This window comes from Nycticebus coucang, chromosome 11 (genome assembly GCF_027406575.1).
Source record: "Nycticebus coucang isolate mNycCou1 chromosome 11, mNycCou1.pri, whole genome shotgun sequence".
Classification (NCBI taxonomy): Eukaryota; Metazoa; Chordata; class Mammalia; order Primates; family Lorisidae; genus Nycticebus; species Nycticebus coucang.
This window is the reverse complement of record NC_069790.1, coordinates 120,023,433-120,044,870: the sequence shown is the minus strand read 5'-3', so window position 1 is coordinate 120,044,870 and position 21,438 is coordinate 120,023,433. Positions and strand designations below refer to the sequence as shown.

The 21,438-nt window shown below is 41.5% G+C and overlaps 2 protein-coding genes across 3 annotated transcripts in view; one reads left to right on the top strand and one right to left on the bottom strand.

The window, feature by feature from the left end:
- LOC128598602 (GTPase IMAP family member 4-like) overlaps positions 1-21,438 on the bottom strand; it is a 105,682-nt gene that overhangs the window by 44,349 nt on the left and 39,895 nt on the right. The gene's annotated exons all lie outside the window — the stretch shown is intronic.
- Positions 5,937-11,977, top strand: LOC128598605 (GTPase IMAP family member 1-like). Of its 2 annotated transcripts, none has more exons than XM_053609193.1 (3): positions 5,937-6,014; positions 7,752-7,803; positions 10,865-11,977. In XM_053609193.1, exons 2-3 carry the CDS (start codon positions 7,758-7,760, stop codon positions 11,749-11,751), a joined length of 933 nt encoding a protein of 310 aa, XP_053465168.1. In that variant the 5' UTR covers positions 5,937-6,014; positions 7,752-7,757; the 3' UTR covers positions 11,752-11,977. The 2 variants fall into 2 exon arrangements, with proteins under 2 accessions (XP_053465168.1, XP_053465167.1); XM_053609192.1 differs by having other exon boundaries at positions 5,959-6,082.

The window sequence follows — 21,438 nt, the reverse complement described above, 5'->3', positions numbered from 1 at the left end:
AAAATCTCCTGAAAAAATAGAGCCAGAGAAGTACTTCCATACATATTTTACAAGGCCAGCATCACCTTAATACCTAAGCCAGACCAACACATCACAAAAAAGAAAACCACAGGCCAATATCACTGCTAAACATTTATGCAAAAATCCTCACAAACTGAATTCAACAGCACATCAAAATATTATACACCATGAAAATGGGGTTTATCCCTGTCTTGCAAGACTGGTTTAACATATACAAATCAATGTGATGTACCACATTAACAGAATAATAGATGTACCACATTAACAGAATAAAAGATGAAAACCACATGACCATCTCAACAGCTGCAGAAAAAAAAAACACTCAACCAAGTTCAACATCCTTTCATAATAAAAACTCACAACAAAATAGATATAGAAGAAAATTCCCTTCTCTCTGGTGGTTTAATGTGAGATGTGGATCATTTAGTTTCCTACTTGAGAAGGGCCTGAGCAAGTTATTGGTGGGCAATGAGGACTCAGGCTAGTTGGCAACCCTCAGAAATGATTTAGAGTATGCCTCAGACTTGTTATACTTGGTAGGCAAAGAAGCAAGGTTATTTACCTATTAATCCATGACTGTCAATGATTGAGGGATACTCCCAGGGGAATTATTTGCCTGGGACTTCCAGCCTTTCACCATTTGTTTGTCAAGCATTATTCTGTAGAGAGAAAGCCATTGAACAGAAAATTTAAGGTGCTTGAAGTGAAAAGTAATGGGAATAGATGGTAATGGGGAAAAGCAAGATGCTATTAGAGAGACAGTCACAATATCTGTTACAAAAGATATTTAACAGTACAAAAAAAAAAAAAGATATTTAACAGTAAGACCAGTTGAGGCTCCTACTTCAGAAGGGCTGAATGGAGACAATAATCGCATCAGTTATTACTTGAACCAGTCTTCCAAGACACCGTTCAAAAACAAAGTGGAGATCAGATTGCCTGTTTCTAGTTTCACAGGTAAGAAGTCTGGAAGTCACCACTCCATTCTAACAAGTAAAAAGCTAAACAAACAGCAAGATCAACTATCTTTGAAGGTCCATAAGAAAAGTGATGTCACAGAGCACTACCCCCCAATTGGAGAGACAGATAGGCAAATACGAGAATTGCAATAATGGAGCAGAAACCTCTGCAGAAACCCACATAGAGGTGAGAAAGCCTGAACTGTGACTAACAAATTGCTGGAGGCTAGAGATGTAGACAAGGCTCAGAGGTGAAAACTCCAAGGGATCTAGTCAAAGGGGCCCCATGACTTTTGTGAGTTTCATCTGCAGGAGCTCAACCTGATTTTCACAGTAAATATCAAGGAAAATTCCCCTAGTACTTCTGGCAAAAGAAAGTGAAAGTATGCATTTTTAAATGCCCCAGAGCATTCTGTTCTTCTTAACCAAGTCTTCTCTCAGGACATACTAGTTAACCAGAGCTTAATCTGCTAGGGGTTTATCAAAGCTAAACTGACCAACCCAGCCAGCTTTAGCCATCATGTCTCATGTGAGAAGGGACAGAAAATCTGAGGAACACTTAGGAAATCCACAATTCCCAGGCACAGGCTCAACAAAAGGCTGGAACTTAATCATAGGACTGTACTATGCTTCCCTTCCCTCCATGTCTTACCACCACATTCCCTTCCCTCCATGTCTTGCCACCACATTACTAAAAAACAAGCACATTGGCAAGAAATTACCAATACAATTCACTTTCACCAATACATCGTTCCAGCTGCCAAGAAAAGTAACAAAGCATACTAAACAGAAGAACACAGTTTGAAGAGACAGAGCAAGCATCAGTGCCAAACATGGCAGGGATGTTAAAATTATGGGGCAAGGAAATTAAAACACCTATGATTAACAAGCTGAGAACTCTAAGGGAAAAAGTAGACAACATGAAAGAACAAATACATAATGTAAGCAGAGAAATGGAAACCCAAAGAAAGAACAAAAAAGATAAGCTAAAGATAAGCTTCAACAGAATTGAAGAGGCTCTTATTGGGCTTATTGATGGACTGGACAAGACAAACATCTCTGAGCTTGGAGAGCTCAAAAACTGAAAAGCAAAGACCTCAAAAACTGAAAGCAAAGAGAATAAAAGAGAATAAAAACCAAAAAAGAACAGAATATTTTTTTTTTTTTTTTTTTTTTTTTTGTAGAGACAGAGTCTCACTTTATGGCCCTCGGTAGAGTGCCGTGGCCTCACACAGCTCACAGCAACCTCCAACTCCTGGGCTTAAGCGATTCTCTTGCCTCAGCCTCCCGAGCAGCTGGGACCACAGGCGCCCGCCACAATGCCCGGCTATTTTTTGGTTGCAGTCTGGCCAGGGCTGGGTTTGAACCCGCCACCCTCGGTATATGGGGCCGGCGCCCTACCGACTGAGCCACAGGCGCTGCCCAGAACAGAATATCTTAAAAATGTGAGACAACTACAAAAAATGTAAAATACTTATCATGGGAATAGCAGAAGAACAAAGAGAGAAAGGAACAGAAGAAATATTTGAAACAATAATCACTGACTTCACAAATTAATGTCAGTCACAAACCACAGATCCAGAAAGCTCAGATAACACCAAGTTGGATAAATGAAAAAAAAAAAATTTAACTAAAAATTCTACACCTAGGCACATCATACTCAAAATATAGAAAATCAAACATAAATAAAATATCCTAAAAGAAAACAGAGGAAAAAAACACTGTCCTTATCAATAGCAAAGATAAAAATTACATCTAACTTCTCCTCAGAAACCATGCAAACACGAAGATCATGGAGTGAAATATTTATAGTGTTTAGAAGAAAAATCTACCAACCTAAAATACTGTATCATGAAAAATTATTCTCAGACAAAAAAAAAAATTAAGGTAATTTGGTGCAAACAGACCTACCTTGCGAGAAGTGTTAAAAAGAAGTTCTTTAGAGAAGAGAAGGAAAATAAAATATGTCAGAAATTTGGATCTACATAATAAAAGGAATAAGTGAGTACAAAATAAAAACTTTTATTTTTCTTATTCTGAACTGACCTAACAGAAAACAGTCTGTTCATAATAATTATACCAAATAATAGCAACAATGTATTCAGTTATGCATACTTATGTTTATACTTATATATAGTGGGTTTTGATTAGTTGTAAAGGTAGATTGGGCAAAAAAAAATTTTAAGTATAACTAATATGGTAAGAAAGGAGAAAAATAAAGTCATATACAATGTCCAATAAAACCACAAAAGGTAGAAAAAGAGTGGAAGACAAAAATAGAAACAAATAACAAGAGCAACAAACACAAAACAATAACAAATATGATAGATATAATCCAAATATATTGATAATTACTTTGACTATCAATGATATAAATGTATCAATTAAAAGATAGTCAGAGTATTTTTTTAAAAAAAGACCCAACTATCTACCAGAAACCCACTTTTAACATAAAGATACATATGGATTCAACATAAATGGAGAAATAGATGCCATGATAATACTAATTAAAAGAAAACAGGAATGACCACATTAATTTCAGACATAGTAGATTTCAAAGGTATCAGGGGTAAAGAAGAATATTACACAATGATATAGAAGTAAATTCTCCAAGAAGACATAACAATTCTTAACATGTTTGTACCTAAAAACAGAGAATTAAAATATGTGAGGCAAAAACTGATGGAACTATAAGAAGAAATATGTGACTAGAAAGAGATTCAACACCCCTATAACAGAAAAGGGCAAATACAACAGGCAAGACTCAATAGTGTCAATATGTCAGTTATTCCCAACTTGATCTATAGATTTAGTGCAATCCCAATCAAAGTCCAAGCAAGTTATTTTGTGATTATTAAAAACTGGTTCTATAGTTTATATGGAGAAGCAAAAGGCCCAGAATAGCCAACACAATATTGAAGAAGATGAAAGTTGGGGGACTAATATTATCCAACTTCAAAACTTACTACAAAGCCATAAGTAGTCAATACAGTGTGGTATTGGTGAAAGAATAGATAACTAGATCAATGTAATGGAAGAGAAAACTCAGATACAGACCCACATAAATATAGTCAACTGATCTTTGACAAAAGAGCAAAAACAATACAATGAAGAAAAAATGGTCTTTTCAATAAATGGTCCTGGAATAGTTGGACCTCCACATGAAAGGAAGGAAGGAAGGAAGGGAGGGAGGGAGGGAGGGGAAGAAGGAAGAGTCTAGATATAGCTTTATTCCCTTTCATAAAAATTAACTCAGAAAAAAAATCACAGACCTAAATTTCAATGCAAAACTATGAAACTTCTATAAGATAACATAGGAGAAAATCTAGGTTTTACAATGACTTTTTAAATACTACACAAAAGGCACGATCTGTGAAAGAAAGTTGACAAACTGAACTTGATTAATATTAAAAGTTTCTGCTCTGGGGCGGCACCTGTGGCTCAAAGAGTTAGGGCGCCAGCCCCATATGCCAGAGGTGGTGGGTTCAAATCCAGCTCTGGCCAAAAAACTGCAAAAAAAACAAAGTTTCTGCTCTGTGAAACTCACTATAAGGGAATGAAAATACAATCCACAGACCAGGAGAAAATACTTGCAAATGACATATCTGATAAAGGACTGTTACCCAAAATATACAAAGAATTCTTAAAATTCACAGACACCTCACCAAAGAGGTATATACATAAGTATATTTTATATAGATATCAAAATATACATATGAAAATACAATCCACCTATGTTATTGAGTAAATACAATCTAAAACAACAACATACCACTATAAACCTATTAGAATAACCAAAATCTAGAAAACCAATAACGTCAAATACTGGTGAGGATGTGAAGCCTCATTAATTACTTAACACTCATTAAGTACTGGTGGAAATGCAAAATGAAAAATCCACTTTGGAAGAAAATCTGAAAGTTTATGGGTGGCGCCTGTGGCTCAGTCGGTAAGGTGCCGGCCCCATATACCGAGGGTGGCGGGTTCAAACCCGGCCCCGGCCAAACTGCAACCAAAAAATAGCCAGGCGTTGTGGCGGGCGCCTGTAGTCCCAGCTGCTCGGGAGGCTGAGGCAAGAGAATCGCTTAGGCCCAGGAGTTGGAGGTTGCTGTGAGCTGTGTGAGGCCACGGCACTCTACCGAGGGCCCTAAAGTGAGACTCTGTCTCTACAAAAAAAAAAAGGAAAATCTTAATAGAGAATTTTGGCCAATAACTCACAGCTCTTTCATCACAACAAGGCACCAGCTCACATGGCGCTGTCTGTGAGGGAGATTCTAGCCAGTAAACAAAAACTGTATTGGAACACCCTCCGTAGTCATGTAATCTGGCCGCCAATGACTTTTTTATTTACCCGAAAAAGAAAATATTGAAAGGAAGACATTTTGATGACATTCAGCATACCAAGAGTAATACGATGAAAGCTTCGATGGCCATGCCAGAAAAAGAGTTCCAAAATTACTTTGAAGGGTGGACTAGGCACTGATGTCTGTGCATAGCTTCCCAAGGGGAGTACATTGAAAGTGACTGTAGGGCAGCGCCTGTGGCTCAAGGAGTAGGGCACTGGTCCCATATGCCAGAGGTGGTGGGTTCAAACCCAGCCCCGGCCAAAAAAAAAAAAAGAAAGTGACTGTAATGATATTCAGTAGTGGGTATGTAGCACTTTTTCTAGGATGAGTTTGAGAAGTTGATAGTCATACCTCTCATACATGGAAGAAACTTAAATGCTTATCACTAAGTGAATCTTGGTAGTGATAAGGCTATGTCTATATGATTCCAACTATATGACTTTAGCTTAGTCCAAAGCATGGGTGGGTTTTGTAGTGAAAACCTAGGTGTCCACCACCTCCCAGATGAGTGCTTCTGTCTCTTTAAGTCAATATTACTGCCCTCTCTTAGTTTCCTGAGCTCTGCAGTCACCAGTCAGCGTGGCTCAGCGACTTCCTCTGTGTGCTAAGCCATCTGCCCTCACAACTGAAGAAAAAGCAGCAGGTTCGGACTTCTCAGGGCCAAATTCAGAGCCTGTCACCAGGAAGGGTGAGTCTGAGCCTGAAAGCCTGTGAGGGATGAGAACCAAAGGCTGCAGGACGATTCAGTGCCTGAAGGTATTGTCCTAACAAAGCTCTCTGGGCAACTACCTGTTTTCTGCTTGGAGACGGAATAACTACACACTTCCAGGATTTTAAGGACATTATGAGTTTCAGATGGAGTAAATTTGGAAGAAGAGCTAGTATCTTTGCCAGCTCCAGAGCACACACATTCTTACTTGGGACTAAACCGTTTCTCTTTCTCCCCAAATCAGCGAAGTGTTAGAACTATTGAAGGAAACAAAATACACCATAAAAGGCAGTAAACAGTCCCCAAATGTAAATCCAGCAAAGGTGAAAGATATGTCTGAGGATGTAGAAGCAATTCTAACTTCAGAACAAGTTAAAAAGTGAAAATTTTGTATATGTGTATACCTGAGCTGAATCCTCCCATCCTCCACCTCCTTAGCACTGTCCACAAAGGGGTCTTTCAGGAGATGTCTAAGGTCATGAACATGGTCTTAAAACTCTTGTCCTACATGTACTCTTAAAGGCCTCCCCAGTCCTAGCACCCCAGGACCCATCTTTATGCTGACCCATCTGAATTTTTTGATCTGTATGACAAAGGGGGAGGCTAAAGAAACCAGTTCCCAGGGCAGATCCCTGGGGAGGCTGCACTTGGAGCCCCTGGGGAAGGGACTCCCAGTCCAAACTATATGGAAAGTACCAGTGGCCTGCCCAGAGTTCCACGGATTCCCCAGCACACTCTCATTTTCATCTGAGACAAGGATGTCTTGCTTTGGTTAAACCCTTGTTCTCTGCTCTGAATCTTGCAGCTGTCTGTTCATTTCTGCTCCTGCGTTTGTTATGGTGATTTCTACATGCAAAATAATTAATCATGTAAGGCCAGTGGGGTGAACTTTACTGAAGGCTTTAGGGGACTGGGTAGAGGAAGTTCCTACAGAAACAGCCTTGGACTGAATACAAGGCAAACCTGCTCTTCAGGTCCCTCATCAGAGACAGTTATTCAGCCTCCCTCTGTGCTCTTCCCCACTGTATGGTGTTGCAGGAGAGAACACAGGTACCTGGAGTGGCCAGGATGGGAGATGGGAAGATGTGCAGTTTGATGTGGATGGTGAGGCGCAGACCAAAAGACAGAAGAGGATCAATAGTCATGACCAGGGGAGCTGTATTCAAGTGCTTTTGTGATTAGGCAAACTGGATCACAGAGGTTTAACTATATTAAATAATGTTTGAAATTGGCATAATCACTCTATTTGGGGAAAAGCCTCAGATTTGGAGGGGGCAAGAACAGTGTCCCAGTCTCTCCAGGACAAAGGTCATATCCAGGCAAGCAAATAGAAACAGCTGACTTTGTGAGAGGAGAGCTGAGAGCTCTTGGGTCAGTTTATGAAGCGCATTCGTGAGCCAGAGAAACCTGAGATTTAACCAATGTCTTCTCATTTGTTTCCTAAACCAGTTCCCACTAAGGCAGGTCCCTAAATCACTGAGAAAAATATTCTCATATTCAAAGTTACCTGACATTGTTTCTAAAGTTGAACTTCTTACTTAATTCACTTGCCTTCTTTACCCACCCCAACTCATCCCAACTCCCATAAACACACACACAACCCACAACTAGATTTGAAAATCCCTGAAGGCAGGGACAATCTCTTTTCACTGTTATCCTCAACATTATCTCTGTGACAAATAATTATGACAATGAGCCATTCTATGACTATTCCAGGTGAGCATGGGACATCAAGAGAAGACTGGAAGAGATGAGGAGCTTATTTGCGGTAAGAACATGTGTCTGAAGAACACACTTGCCCCTATATGTTTGTGTCTGGATTGGGTACAGATTTGATTCAAAGCTAATGTTCAGACATCCTTCCTTTAGGAGAAAATTGTTTTAGCTAGCCTCCAAATGATAGAGGGGTTGTGACCACCAAAATATCACAGCAAAAGCCTTGGCACCATCTCTGCCCTGATCTACTGTGAGATATTGGGAAAGCCCATTGACTGCTCTGGGCCTTGGGAACTGAGCATAATAATTGAGGCCCTAACCTTCTCCTCAGTCAGTGGGTCAGAGTATAGAAGATTGTGTGAATATGGTTTTCCAAAGAATGTGCTAGAAAATATCATTAAGAGTTAAAACATTATTAGGCAGGAGGTTCAATAGAGAGAAGTGAGGGAGGGAAAGAGAGACAGAGAAGGGAGACTCAGGGACAGAAGATGGGCAGTGGAGACAGACTGAGAATGGGAGTGCCTCTCTGACATTGGTTCTGCTGTTGGATTTTACAAAGATCCAAGTCACAGAAGGAAAGAGGAATGAGGATTCACACCAGTCATTTCCTTTCAATGACAAACTTGCATGGGTGGTGTAAGAGCAGAGTGATGAGAGTCAGACCAGAATGAGGGTATTTAGTGGAAGAGAGATGACTTTCAGAATAGACAGGAAATGGGTGGGGCTTGGAATAAACCTTAATCATTTATTTCTCACCTCACCCCCCAAAAAAAGAAATGTCTGTGCCCTCCTTCCAGTTTTGTGAGGAATGAAATTCTTGTAATGATGAGCGGACTCACCTGCTCAGGAGCCCAGCACTAAAGAACAGCTTATGGCTCAGAGTCATGATGAGTAGTTGAGTCTATGACATGCTCCACATGCAATGTCCCACTTAATCGTCAGAGGAACTTTTAAGGTAGGTTGACCAGTTATCATTCTCTCCACTTTTAATATGAGGAAATTGAGGATGGCAGAAGTTAGATCAGGCCAGAAATAGTTACCCATGAATGATACAGTGCTGTGCAACAGAATATTATGAATGACATGAGGTAAGAACAACTTTCACCATATCCCACAAAATACTGACATGAAAATGTTGTATGGCACCAGGATAGGTAATTTGGGGCTGTGGTTAGATTCTGCAACAGAAATGAACCCATGTACCCTGTGTCTGGCTGCCATCTTCGGAAATGTGCTGCCTTGGTTAAAGAGGGCCATCACTTTCATTCTGAGATGTGGAAAGAAGAAGCCAAGAGAAAAACTGGACTACCTTTCCCAGGTCTCAGGAGGACACCAACATCAAAGCAATTACAAACCTCTTGTTAGTTTTAATTCTTGGCATTCTCAATGCTTGAAACTAAATTCAGTTTCCTGTTAAGGTTGTTCTCACCTCAGTAGTAAAATAAGTAGAAAAATATCTTAAAATAATATGCCAAACACTTATGTACTTACCTTGTAGTTTTCTTAAATTTTAATATTTTACGTGTTTTCTCTGTATCTTTTTTAAAGTAACAATTTTATAGCAAAACTTGAAGCCTCTTGTGAGCATTTTTGTAACCCCAATGTCTTTAGAATAAAGAAATTAAAACCAGTAGTAAAATAAGGTTAAAATTCACTTCTGGAAAAAAAACAAATTCTTAGAATGAATTTGTTCATAGTAGTAATAATGAAATTTACCAAGAGAAATGATGCAACCAGAAAATTGTAGAAGGTTAGATTTGGAGAACACCATGGGACCATCAAAATCAAATCCCCTTCATTTAAAAGGTGGCAAAAGTGAAATTCAGAGACGGCCTTCTTCATGGACTTCAGTAGTAGGACAGATGCCACAACTCAGATGTCCTGCCTTCCAGGTGTGGGCAGTTCCTAAGACCCTGAAACTTCCTCTCTCCTAATAAGAATCAGACTCTAAAGCCAATTAGTGACTTTTGAATGAGACTAAGACAATTCAGGAGCACTGGCCTTGCAATCTCCCCTGCCCCTGAATACAATTACAAGGATGACAGCTGAGGCTGGCGTCATCCAGCTGGTTAGGAACAAAGTGTTAGGCTTTGGTCTCTAGGATGGAATACAGATTCCATTCTGGCTGCCACTGTACTACATGACTTCAGACTTTTACGTCCCCAAATACCTGCAGAGAGAAATGCTTGCCCTGGCCCAGAAAGCATAAAGTTTTCAGGAAGGAGCTGGTCTCAGAGAAGTAAAAACCAAGACTTTGCCTCATCATCTTGGACTCTGTATACTAGAGTGACCTGTAAACCATCATCTAATGTCAGTTCAACCACCCAAGGGTTGGCACAGAATCATGTATTGGGACCCAGAAATGCCACCAAGATTTGAATTTTAATCAGGAAGCCCTCACCCCAGAATAATGCTCTTTATCTGCCACTCCAGCTGACATGATGACCTCTTATTCCCAGCCCCCTCAAAGGTATGACTCAGAGTCACTGAACACATACTAAATGCCAGCTACTCTGCTCAGCACTTGGGTGGATTAGCTCTAACCCTCTCAATAACCCTCTGAAGACCAACCAATGTCATTATTCCCATCTTACAGAAGAGGAAAATTAAGTCTCAAAGAGATTAAACAACTTCCCCACAGCTACCCAATTAACCAGCAGAAAGGCAATGCTTTAATCTCAAGGCTTCTGACTCCAGATCCCACCCAGTAACCACCATCCCTTCTTCCAGGGACGGACATGTGTTAGAGAGCCCACCACAGGGGTCGGGTATGGAAAGACCCATGAGAATGCAGGGGGAGATGAAGGCCCTACATAGCCTGGACGTGTGCAGAGGGCCAGAGGGAGCTAGTGTCAGCTAAAGAAATGGCCTCTAGAGACAAGTTCACCGGGTGGTGAGGTAGCTACAGGTACATGTGGTGAAGCCAAAGAGGAAAGGAACAGATGGGTAAGGATCACCCAGGAGTTCAGTCTCTGCTCAGATCACCACATAAAAGTCGGTTCAAAAGCAAAGGTTGAAGCCACCATTCTTTGTTCAAAAGGCATCTGGGAGATCCGTTTACTCAGGATACCTCCGGTTACGATTTGGAAGCTTACAAATAATTTGTCTAACAGGTTCAGCAGAGAACAGCCGGGCCCTGCAGGAGCCCACGCTGAGGCTCATCCTGGTGGGGAAGACTGGAGCGGGCAAGAGCGCCACCGGGAACAGCATCCTGGGCCAGCGGCGCTTCCTCTCCAGGCTCGGAGCCACGTCTGTGACCAAAGCCTGCGCAGTTGGGGTCCGGTGTTGGGAAAACCGGCGGGTAGAAATCATAGACACTCCGGACATTTTCAGTTGTGAAATCCCCGAGGCAGAGCCCGAGTGCGAGGAGAGAGGTCGCTGCTACCTGCTCTCCGCCCCGGGGCCCCACGCGCTGCTGCTGGTGACCCAGCTGGGCAGGTTCACCGCCCAGGACCAGCAGGCGGTGAGGACTGTGAGGGTGATGTTTGGGGAGGGCGTCCTGGAGCGCATGGTCATCATCTTCACCAGGAAGGAGGACCTGGCCCGCGGCTCCCTGCAGGATTATGTGCATGGCACGGAGAACCGCGCCCTGCAGGAGCTGGTGGCCAAGTGTGGGGGCCGAGTCTGTGCCTTTGACAACCGAGCCAGTGGCCAGGAGCAGGAGGCCCAGGTAGAGGAGCTGCTGGGGCTGGTGGGGACCCTGGTCAGGGAGAACGGGGGCACGCACTACACCAACGATGTGTACTGCCTGGCGCAGGCCCTGCACTGGGCCTACCCGGAGGAGCGGCTCCGGAGGGTGGCGGAGAGGGTGGCAGCCCGCATACGCGGGGCCCAGGGGTCCTGGCTGCTGGCCCGGCTGTGGGAGTGGCACAAGTGGCACAAGTCCCACGGGAGCGGCTGGTGGATGCGCGTGCTCCTCCTTCTGGGGGGCGCGCTCCTGCTCTACCAGCTGTTCTGGAGGGGCCGGCGTGAGGGCTTTCCTGAGGTCAGACCCAGCTGACCTTGTAAGCGTGACCCTGACCCATCAATGCACTATTGATGTGACTGCGGCTCCTAGAGTTCTGCGTCTGAGCTCACAGACTCCCTGCCCTCACCTGATCCTAACCAGCCAACTGGTGAGTCTGCAAGCACCCACCCCTTACCAAACCTTCCCTGCTCTCCACCACTGGGCCCAGGGACCAAAAACCCAGCCAGAGGCTCTCCCCTTGCAGGAGCAAAATCACCACTGTTGCACTCACCTCAGGCTGCCTTTCAACTTGTACCTTACCTAACAAATGTACACGATGTAATCGTGTTAAACTTACATTAAATAAAATTTTTAAAAACCACATGATTGCAAGAGGGACTTTACCTAACAATTGCAATCAGTGTAACCTGGCTTATTGTACCCTCAATGAATCCCCAACAATAAAAAAAAAAAAAAAGTTTTAAAAACCAGATGAGGAGCATTTGGCTTCCCATTCCCCACATTCCCTATGAGACCAAAAGGGAGCAGAGCCTCAGTACTGTGCACCTGGGCTTAATGGATGACCATGTTGTGTGCAATGAAGTTGGTATTTGTAGATGCTTGTTCCTCTGCTTAATATGCCCAACAAACACAGATGTTACTCTTTGTCATCCCTGCCCGCAAAACTCTGCAGAGTAACGCCCATTCTAGTGGGTGATCATAAGAGAGAACATAGCAGTGTGGAACCTTCCATCTGCACTGGCAGGGGGCGTCTCCTCATGCATCCCCAGTCAGACCTCTCAGAAGCTAGAATGCAGATGACTCTGCAAGTCCAAGGAGAGTGTAACTAGAGGCTCAGTTCCCAGGCTCTTGAGGGTCTCCTCTAAGTCTACTTCCAGGGAGGCTTATACACTCACAGGTGAATGTGTAAATAAGATGAGTAAGTTCTGGAGATCTTCTCAACTCAAGGATAAATCAAACAAATTGAAGAGGTTTGGAAGTTTTTCTTTATTTCCATCTCCAAGAAAAAAAGGAAACAGGTTTTTGTGGATGGAGAGCTGGTGGTAATGGTGGTGGGATATAGAGTCATATCTGGGAGAGTCAGCTCTCCATTCCAGATAAAATGAGGCCTGTATTGTCTGCCCTACTGTTCCTTCCTATGCCTTCACCCACACTTGCTTTGTCTTCAACACCACCACCCTCACCCACAAATTCCAGCTCATCTCTGCTATCACCATGTAAGTCCACACCTCTGCCCTACACCATCCTCTACTGCTGCCCTCACAGCCAGAGACTTTCAGGTTACTGATGACCTTGATTACTAAAGAAACAAGTAAAAAGGAAAATAATATGCAACCACTGAGCCCATATTAGAGAGGGAGGCCAACAAGTCCCTTGTGGAAGACTTTGCAAACACCAACGGGAAAACCAGGGCCAAATGCTTAGACTCAAGATTTCCCCAGCAGCAGAGGCCATGTGGTATTAGGGGTTATGAGCAAATCCCAGCAAAGACCCTGATAGGAAATCTTGAAATGGTCTCATTCATGTTTAGATATATTTCTGCTGTGAACAAACAGAAAAACTCTGCCACTGGCACTCTGCTGAGAAGATGACCACCGGTAGAATTAAACGTGAAAAAAGAATAGCAAAGGGCTCAGTATGAGCAATGGAAGGTTCCAACCCTCAACCCAAATCAAGCCAGAACCATTTAATTCTTGCTCTTGGTCTGCACAAGACCAAGACCCGGGGAATTCCCAAGGGGCAGTGACTAAACCCGTGGGAACACGGCCAGGAGCACTTCAGGGACCTCATAGCAGAAGGTGATTATCTGGCCAAACCCAATTTGTATGAAAATTTCAAAAGACAGAATCTGAAATGTGTAATCCCTAAAGCTGAAATCCTGAAAAGTCGAAATCCCTGAAGTTTAAATTCCTAACATCCAAAATCCCTAACACCTAAAGTTTCAATCACAAGATAGTTTGCATCATCTTAGGCAGAGCTACTACCTTGTTCTTGTCTTAATTTGGAAATTGAGTTGGTTTAAGGAGGTGCGTGTGGATGCCCAAGTGACAAGGGGTGGCTTTGTGGGCTTAATTTTCTTTTTTATTTTATTTATTTTATTTATTATTATTTTTTTTTTTTTGTAGAGACAGAGTCTCACTTTACTGCCCTTGGTAGAGTGCTGTGGTGTCACACGGCTCACAGCAACCTCCAGCTCTTGGGCTTACGTGATTCTCTTGCCTCAGCCTCCCGAGCAGCTGGGACTACAGGCGCCCGCCACAACGCCCGGCTATTTTTTTGTTGCAGTTTGGCCGGGGCTGGGTTTGAACCTGCCACCCTCGTTATATGGGGCCAGCGCCCTACTCACTGAGCCACAGGCGCCGCCCTGTGGGCTTAATTTTCGATATCAACTCGACTAGATTAAGGAACACCTAGAAACATTGGAAAGCATAATTTTGTATGTTTCTGCCAGGGTGTTTCCAGAGGAGATGACTTAATTAGGTGAGGAAATCTCCCCTCAGTTTTGAAGGCCAATGTCCAATTTGCTGGGGCCCTGTATGTGGAGCTGATTTCCAAGTACCCAAAACAGCATAGAAACATCACACAGCAAGAGGGAAAACTTAATAGGGAGGGAATACTCATGTCAGCATATATCAAACCACAGAAGTTCAAAAAGAGTAGTGCCACAGAGAAAATGAATGTGAACATATTTTCCAAAGAAAGCCATGGTAGCTTTTCATCGCAATACAAGACTTCAAACAATAATTAGTGATCATGAAAGTCAGCCAGCATTTTTTTTTTTTCTTGAGACAGAGTCAAACTATGTCACCCTTAGTACAGGGCCATGGCATCACAGTTCATAGCAACCTCAAACTCTTGGGCTTAAGCAATTCTCTTGCCTCAGCCTCCCAAGTAGCTGGGACTATAGGTGCCCACCAAAACACCTGGCTATTTGTTGTTGTTGTTGTTGTTGTTATATGTGGCTATTTGTTGTTGTTGTTGTCATTTTTGTTTGACAGGCCCGGGCTGGGTTTGAACCTGCCAGTATCGGTGTATATGGCTGGTGCCCTAGCCACTGACCTATAGGCACCAAGCCAGTCAGCCAGTTTTATAGATTATCTCTGTGCAATCGCCCATAACCTACCCCTGTAATATACTTTTCATATGTTGAATTTTCTTTTTAGTTTCAGTTTTTTCTTTTCTTTTACTTTTTTTCACTATTTTAAATTGTGAACATTATTTTTTAAAATTTTTTATGCTGTGAATTTCATCTTCACATCACTACCAATACCAGAGATATAAATATTGTAGAGATTTTGAGAGAATTCTAATCCTTTTATGCATTTTTTGCAAATTTGAGTTCACAAAAGTGCATTATCACAACTTGACTTTGTGTGTATTATGTGTGTATATAAAAATGTTGAAACTTCCTCAAATAAATAAAGATATGTCCTTTTTGTACGTCTGCATTTATGAAAGGTAAAATTTTTCAAATCTTAGCTCTTTGGGCAGCTACATGAATTATAATGAACCATGGCAGCTTTTGATAGATTTCATTGAAGGACTTAGGTTGCTTGTCATGGCATTTCAGATGACTGCAGTTATAAAGCTGGTGCTCACAATTACCAATCATAGTGATATGCATTTATACATTTCCCTTTTTTGCTTATTTCTTTACAAAGACAGGTTGCCTGCTCAGCATAGATATACCTGCTGTGACTGTCATTAGAACACCTGAGTGTTAATGCTTGCAAAATTATGTGCTGTTTTTGCCTGTGTAAAGTGGCCTATGAAAGAAATGTTATGTCAAATTTCTATATTTCCCAAATAAATCCTACTTTAAATGTGTAAATAATTACCCTTAAAGAATTTTGGAGGATAGGTTATTTATTTTTAATTGTTTTTGGTTCATCGAGGGTACAAAGAGTTAGGTTACACTGTTTGCATTTGTTAGGTAAAGTCCCTCTTATAATTATGTCCCTCTCCCAAGAGGTGTGCAATACACTACAACCCCCATCCCCCTCTCTCCTGCCCTCTCCCTACTCCCTTGGTTCCCTGACCCGCCCCCCCACCTTGAATTGATTTGAGTTTTTCTCTTATGTGGATGTGTATTAGATCGTGTACTGGCTTCATATTAGAATTGAGTACATTGGATTCTTGTTTCTCCATTCTTGTGATGTTTTACTAGGAAGAATGTGTTCCAACTCTATTTAGGTTAATATAAAAGGGCTTTTAAAGAATTTTTAAATTATTTTTTCCAGAATTACATTTTGGGGACTGTGAACATTTGGGGTTATGTCCTTTAGGATTATGATTAACTCCCATGTGACCCACACATAGCTAAAACTGACTTCAAGACATGCTGGAGAACATATTGCCTGAAGTATATTTTTCAGGCAATATGTTATGAGGTTGTCTATATATGTGCACAAAAGGATAAAGGATGCCACAAAAAATACAGTAGAACCTCCATAGTTGACCTCCTCCCTACATTGATCACCTCCTTAAATTGACTTCATTGTCATAGACCAGACATGGTCTATGTGAGCTTCCAAGCTGCTGGTGAGCTCTTCTCCCCTTATAAGCCCTCATTCCTTATGTGGACCAGTTTGTTACAGTCTCTTGGTCAACTTGCAGATGTTCTACTGTATCTGAATTAATGGATAGAAATAATCTATAGCTCTCCCAAACTTGGACAACTCCAGGCTCCCTGGACTTACACCAGCTGCCCCCCAGGAGGATCTCAAGCCTTTGCCCTCAGATTGAGAGTCCAGTGAGAAGTTGAGGATTAAAGAGGCAACACCCAAAGAAGTGCATGATTCCTTTAGAAATGGTCACTCAGAGTAAGACATTTTCTGCAGCACTCTGCAGAAAATGGGTGTACTTAGTGTCTATGGCTTTCATCACTGGAGTTTTAGCCAAAATTCTGAGACATCAAATTTAAGATTCTTTTGCATTACAACTTTCAGTTAGCAAATATTTGAACAAAAAGCCATACTTACCTCCCAAGGGAAAGTTATATGGCCTAGGATGTGATCAATCTTTGAGACTATTCCATGAGCTGATGAGAAAAGCATTATATATCAGTAGTTTGGGGGTAGTGTGTTCTAAAAATATCTGGGAGTGTCCTAGAGTTCTGTTCAAGTTCCTGGCTTCTTTGTTTATTTTCTGCTTGGAGGATCTGTCTAGTTCTGCCAGTGGGGAGTTGAAGTTACCGGCTATTATATCAGCTGTGGTTTATCATTTTGTTTAGATCAAGTAGTATTTGCTTTATGAATCTGGGCACTCCTGTGTTAGGTGCATACTTAGGATTAAGTTAGAATTAAGTTAAATCCTAAATACTTAGGATTGTTATATCTTCTTCTTGAATTGTTTTCTTCACCATTATATAATGACTGTTTTTGTCTTTCTTTACTTTTGTTGATTTGAAGTCTATGTTTTCTGATATGAGAATTGCTACACCACCATTCTTTTTGTCTTCGTTTGCATGGAATATTGTTTTCCATACCTTAACCTTGAGTCTGAATGAGGCTTTGTGGGTTTGATGCATTCCCTGGAGACAGTAGATAGTTAGCTTGTATTTTCTTTTATCTATTCAGCCAGGCTATGTCTCTTCAGTGGGGAGTTCAAGCCATTCACATTCATTGAAAGAATTGATAAGTGGGGTTAATTTCTCTTCTTCCTCTTGCATAGAAATTTATTGCTTTGTGTTACCTTTTGAGGCATTGTGGAATCTGGGCTCTGAACTTTAATATTTAGGTGGTTTTACACTACCAGGTGTTTGTTGTGATGACCAGTGTATAATGCAGATCTGAGTACTTCCCACAGGGCAGGTCTTGTTTTTACAAGTTCCCTCAGCATTTGCTTGTCTAAAAAAGTTTTTATTTCTCCCTCTTATAAAAAACTTAGCTCTGCAGGATACAAAATTCTAGGCTGGCCACTATTCTGTTTGAGAAGATTGAGAATGGGGCCCCAGTCTCTTCTGGTTTGTAAGGTCGCAGTTGAACTCCTTATGGTGTGTAGGAGTTCCACTCTTGAGTCAACTCTGGCCAGTATGATGGCTATATGTCATAGTGATTACCTCTTGGTGATGAATCTTTCAGGAGTCTGTTGTACTTCTGGAACCAGGATATCCAGATTTCTAGCAAGTGCTGGGAAATTTTCTCAAGTATTCCCTCAAATAGGTTTCTCAGCCTTTGTGTATTTTCTTCTTCAACCTCAGGTCTGCCTATGATTCTTATGTTAGGTCTCTTTGCATAGTCCCATATTTTTGTAGCCTTTGTTAATTCTGTTATTTCTCCATTCTTTCCCTTTGACTGACTTGTCTAATTCAAAGGTGTTATTGTCTAGCTCTGAGATTCTTTCTTCTGCCTGGTGTAGCCTATTCTTAAGGATTTTCACTGTGATTTTCCTTGAATGCATTTTTCATTTCCAGAAGGTTTGCTTGATTTTCTTTTTAGTAATTTGATATATTCATTCATTTCCTTCATTGTTTTTATGGTTTCTTTGTGTTGTGTTTCCATTTTTGTTTGTTTCACTTAGTTTCCTTACAATCCATATTCAGTATTCTCATTTTTGTTGTTTTCCACTGGTACAGTTATTCTTTTCTTTTGGGGGTATTTTTTCACTCTTATTTTCCATGTATCAGGGTATCTTTCTCTGATTCCTTCTTATCTGGAGCAGCTTTTGCTTCTTATTTTTGTATTTTCTTTTATTTAGATAATGGCATGCCTAGCTTAATCTCTGAGACAGTGGGTGGTGCTTGTGGGTGAGACTCAACTACACTTTGTATGAATGAGTCAGTAAATGCTACAAGGGGCATGAAGATTGATCTCCCAGTCAGTAGTTGGCACTTTGCAGAAGGAACAAGCTGCAATGTTGATTTTGGATCCTATGACCAGCTCTAGTGCCTCAGGAAAAGCACTTGAATGCCATAGGTGCTATGTGGGAACATGGAACTTCACATGAGTCCTTATTCTCTGCCACGGCCAAGGGTGGTTGGAGAATGCAGCTAGGTGGGGTTGGAGCCCTCAGGCTCCACCAAAACTGGCAGGTATCTCTTTCAAGAGTCAAAGTCTGCTCCCAGCTTCCTGGAAAAGCCGCCAGGGAAGGGCTATAGCGGCCTCACCCACTCACTAATCTCCTCTCTTTGCCCTGACCAATGTGACTGAGATCAGTATATATGGAATCTAGCCTATAAGCCTGCCCCAGGGTCCCTGACAATCAATCCCTGACCTTGCCAGAGAGAAGTGCACTAGTCCCAAGTTGCCCATGGTTGCCCAAGCAGGTTTGAACTCCCTTTGCCTAGGGGAGTGTCCAGCCCTGATGGAGTCACTGGGCAAGTGGCACCAGAGAGCATCAGTGGGCAGACAGCTTATAGTCTAAGCACCCCTCAGTATGCTACAAGACACCCAGAGGGAAGACCTGAGCTTTACTCTCTGTGGAAACCTTGGCTTGATGGTTCAATTGACTCTCTCACCAGCTGCAGATGGAGAAAAGGAGATGGGAGAAAAAAAGTCTAGAAAGGTTTGTGCCCCACTGTCTGTGGAAGCTCTGTTGTACCAACCCAGAGGAAAAAAACAGTTTCTAGGACCCCCAGCTCAACTACCTCTCAGCATCCACTGGCAGGGCAGGGAAAGACAAAAAAAAAAGATCTGAATGGGAGAAAGCCAGCATTCTAGTTAATCTCTGTCTCTCTCTCCAGAAGGCAGATCACCCAAAAAGTCTAGGCTCTGAGGTCACCCAGATCCCCTGGGACCCACTAGTCCCCTGTGGCTCCTGCAGTCTAGACAAGAGTTGGGAAATATTTGAGTGGGAACAAGCAAGATAAAAACTGAGGGGCTGAAGCTCCCAGGGGAGAACAAAGGTAATGGTGTGGGGGGGTGGAGAAGCAATATGGTGCCTGCCATGTAAGCTTGGGTCTGTGGTGATAGAAAGTGACCCCAGGTTCAGTGCCTGTAGCTCAAGTGGCTAGGGTGCCAGCCACATACACCAGAGCTGGCGGGTTCAAATCCAGCCCCGGTCCGCCAAACAACAATACTGACAATTACAACAACAACAAAAAAAAAACAGCCGGGCATTGTGGTGGGTGCCTGTAGTCCCAGCTTCTTGGGAGGCTGAGGCAAGAGAATCACTTAAGCCCAAGAGTTGGAACTTGCTGTCAGCTATGATGTCATGGCACTCTACCAAGGCATCAGTTGAGTGACAAAATGAGACTCTGTCTCAAAAAAAAAAGTTTTTTTTTAATTTCCTTTTTAATTTCTTGAATGACCCATTGGTTGTTTGGAAGCATGTAGTTTAATTTCCATGTATTTCCATGTATTTATACAATTTCAAATTTCCCCTATTATTGACTTCTAATTTTATTCCATTTATTTTATGAATTTGTTGAGACATGTATTATGGCTTACTGTATAGTCTACCTCAGAGAATGTCCCATGTGCTGTTGAAGGGGATTCTGTATTCTGCAGATGTTGGATGAAATGTTTTGGAAATGTCTGTTAGGTCCATTTGGTCTGAAATCAAATCTAAATCCAATATTTCTTTGTTGATTTTCTGCCTAGATGATCTGTCCAATGGTGAGAGTGGAGTGTTGAAATCCCCTACTATTATTATATTGCAGTCTGTCTCTCTCTTTATGTGCTTTTTTTATTCCTCTCTTATTGTTTATCATTGTGGTCTGTTGGATTTCTATTGGTACTTGATTCTTTTCTTTTTCACCTTTTTGAGTTTTAATTTGTGTGTGTTTTCATGACAGTGATTATTGCCTTTTCTCTTACACATCAAAGACTCCCTTGAGCATTTTTTAAGTCAGTCTGGTGGTGATCAATCTCCTCAGGTCTAGGAAAGGTTTTTTTTTTCTCCCTCATTTTTGAATGATAGCTTTGCTGAGTATAGTATTTTTGGCTATCCATTTTTTTCCAGTGATTTCAATATATCATTCCATTCTCTCTGGCCTGGGAAATTGCTCTGTAGAAATCTGTTGTTAGTTTATTGGTGATTCATGTATGTATGTGTGTATATATATATATATATATATATATATCTCCCCATATGTATGTGTGTGTGTGTGTATGTATATCTTGATACCATTATCTTCCTCTTTTTAAAATTCCTTTTTTGTCTTTGATTTTTGACAATTTCAGTATGATGTGCCTTGGAGAGGAACTTTTGGGATTGAATCTCCTGGATCTGGATATCTATATTTACCTCCATGTTTGAAGAGTTTTCAGCTATTTTCTCATTAAATAGATTTTCTACACATTTTCCTACCTCTTGTCCTTCTGGAAATTGCATAGTATGAATTTTTTTTCACCTATGTGTGTCTTATACATCTTCATTCTTTTCCATTTTGATCTCTTTGTTCTTCTCTATGTAATTTCAAGTGACTTGTCTTCAAGTTCAGAGGTTTTTGCTTCTGTGTGATCCAGTCTGCTGCTGTTGTTGCTCTCTGTTATATTTTTAATTTCATTCATTGAATTCTTTAGGTGCAGGATTTCTGTTTGCTTCTTTGTTATGACTTCCATCTCTTTCGTGTATTTCTCATACATAAGATGAATTGATTTCCTGATTTTGTTGGATTATCTATATTTTCTTTTATTTTGTTGAGTTTAAGGTCATTATTTTAAATTCCCTTTCTGGAAATTATTAGTTTCCTTTCCATAGGAGTCTGTTACTAGACAGTTATACTCTTTGGTGATGTCAGATTGCCTTGCTTTTTAATGTTTCTTGTGAACCTAC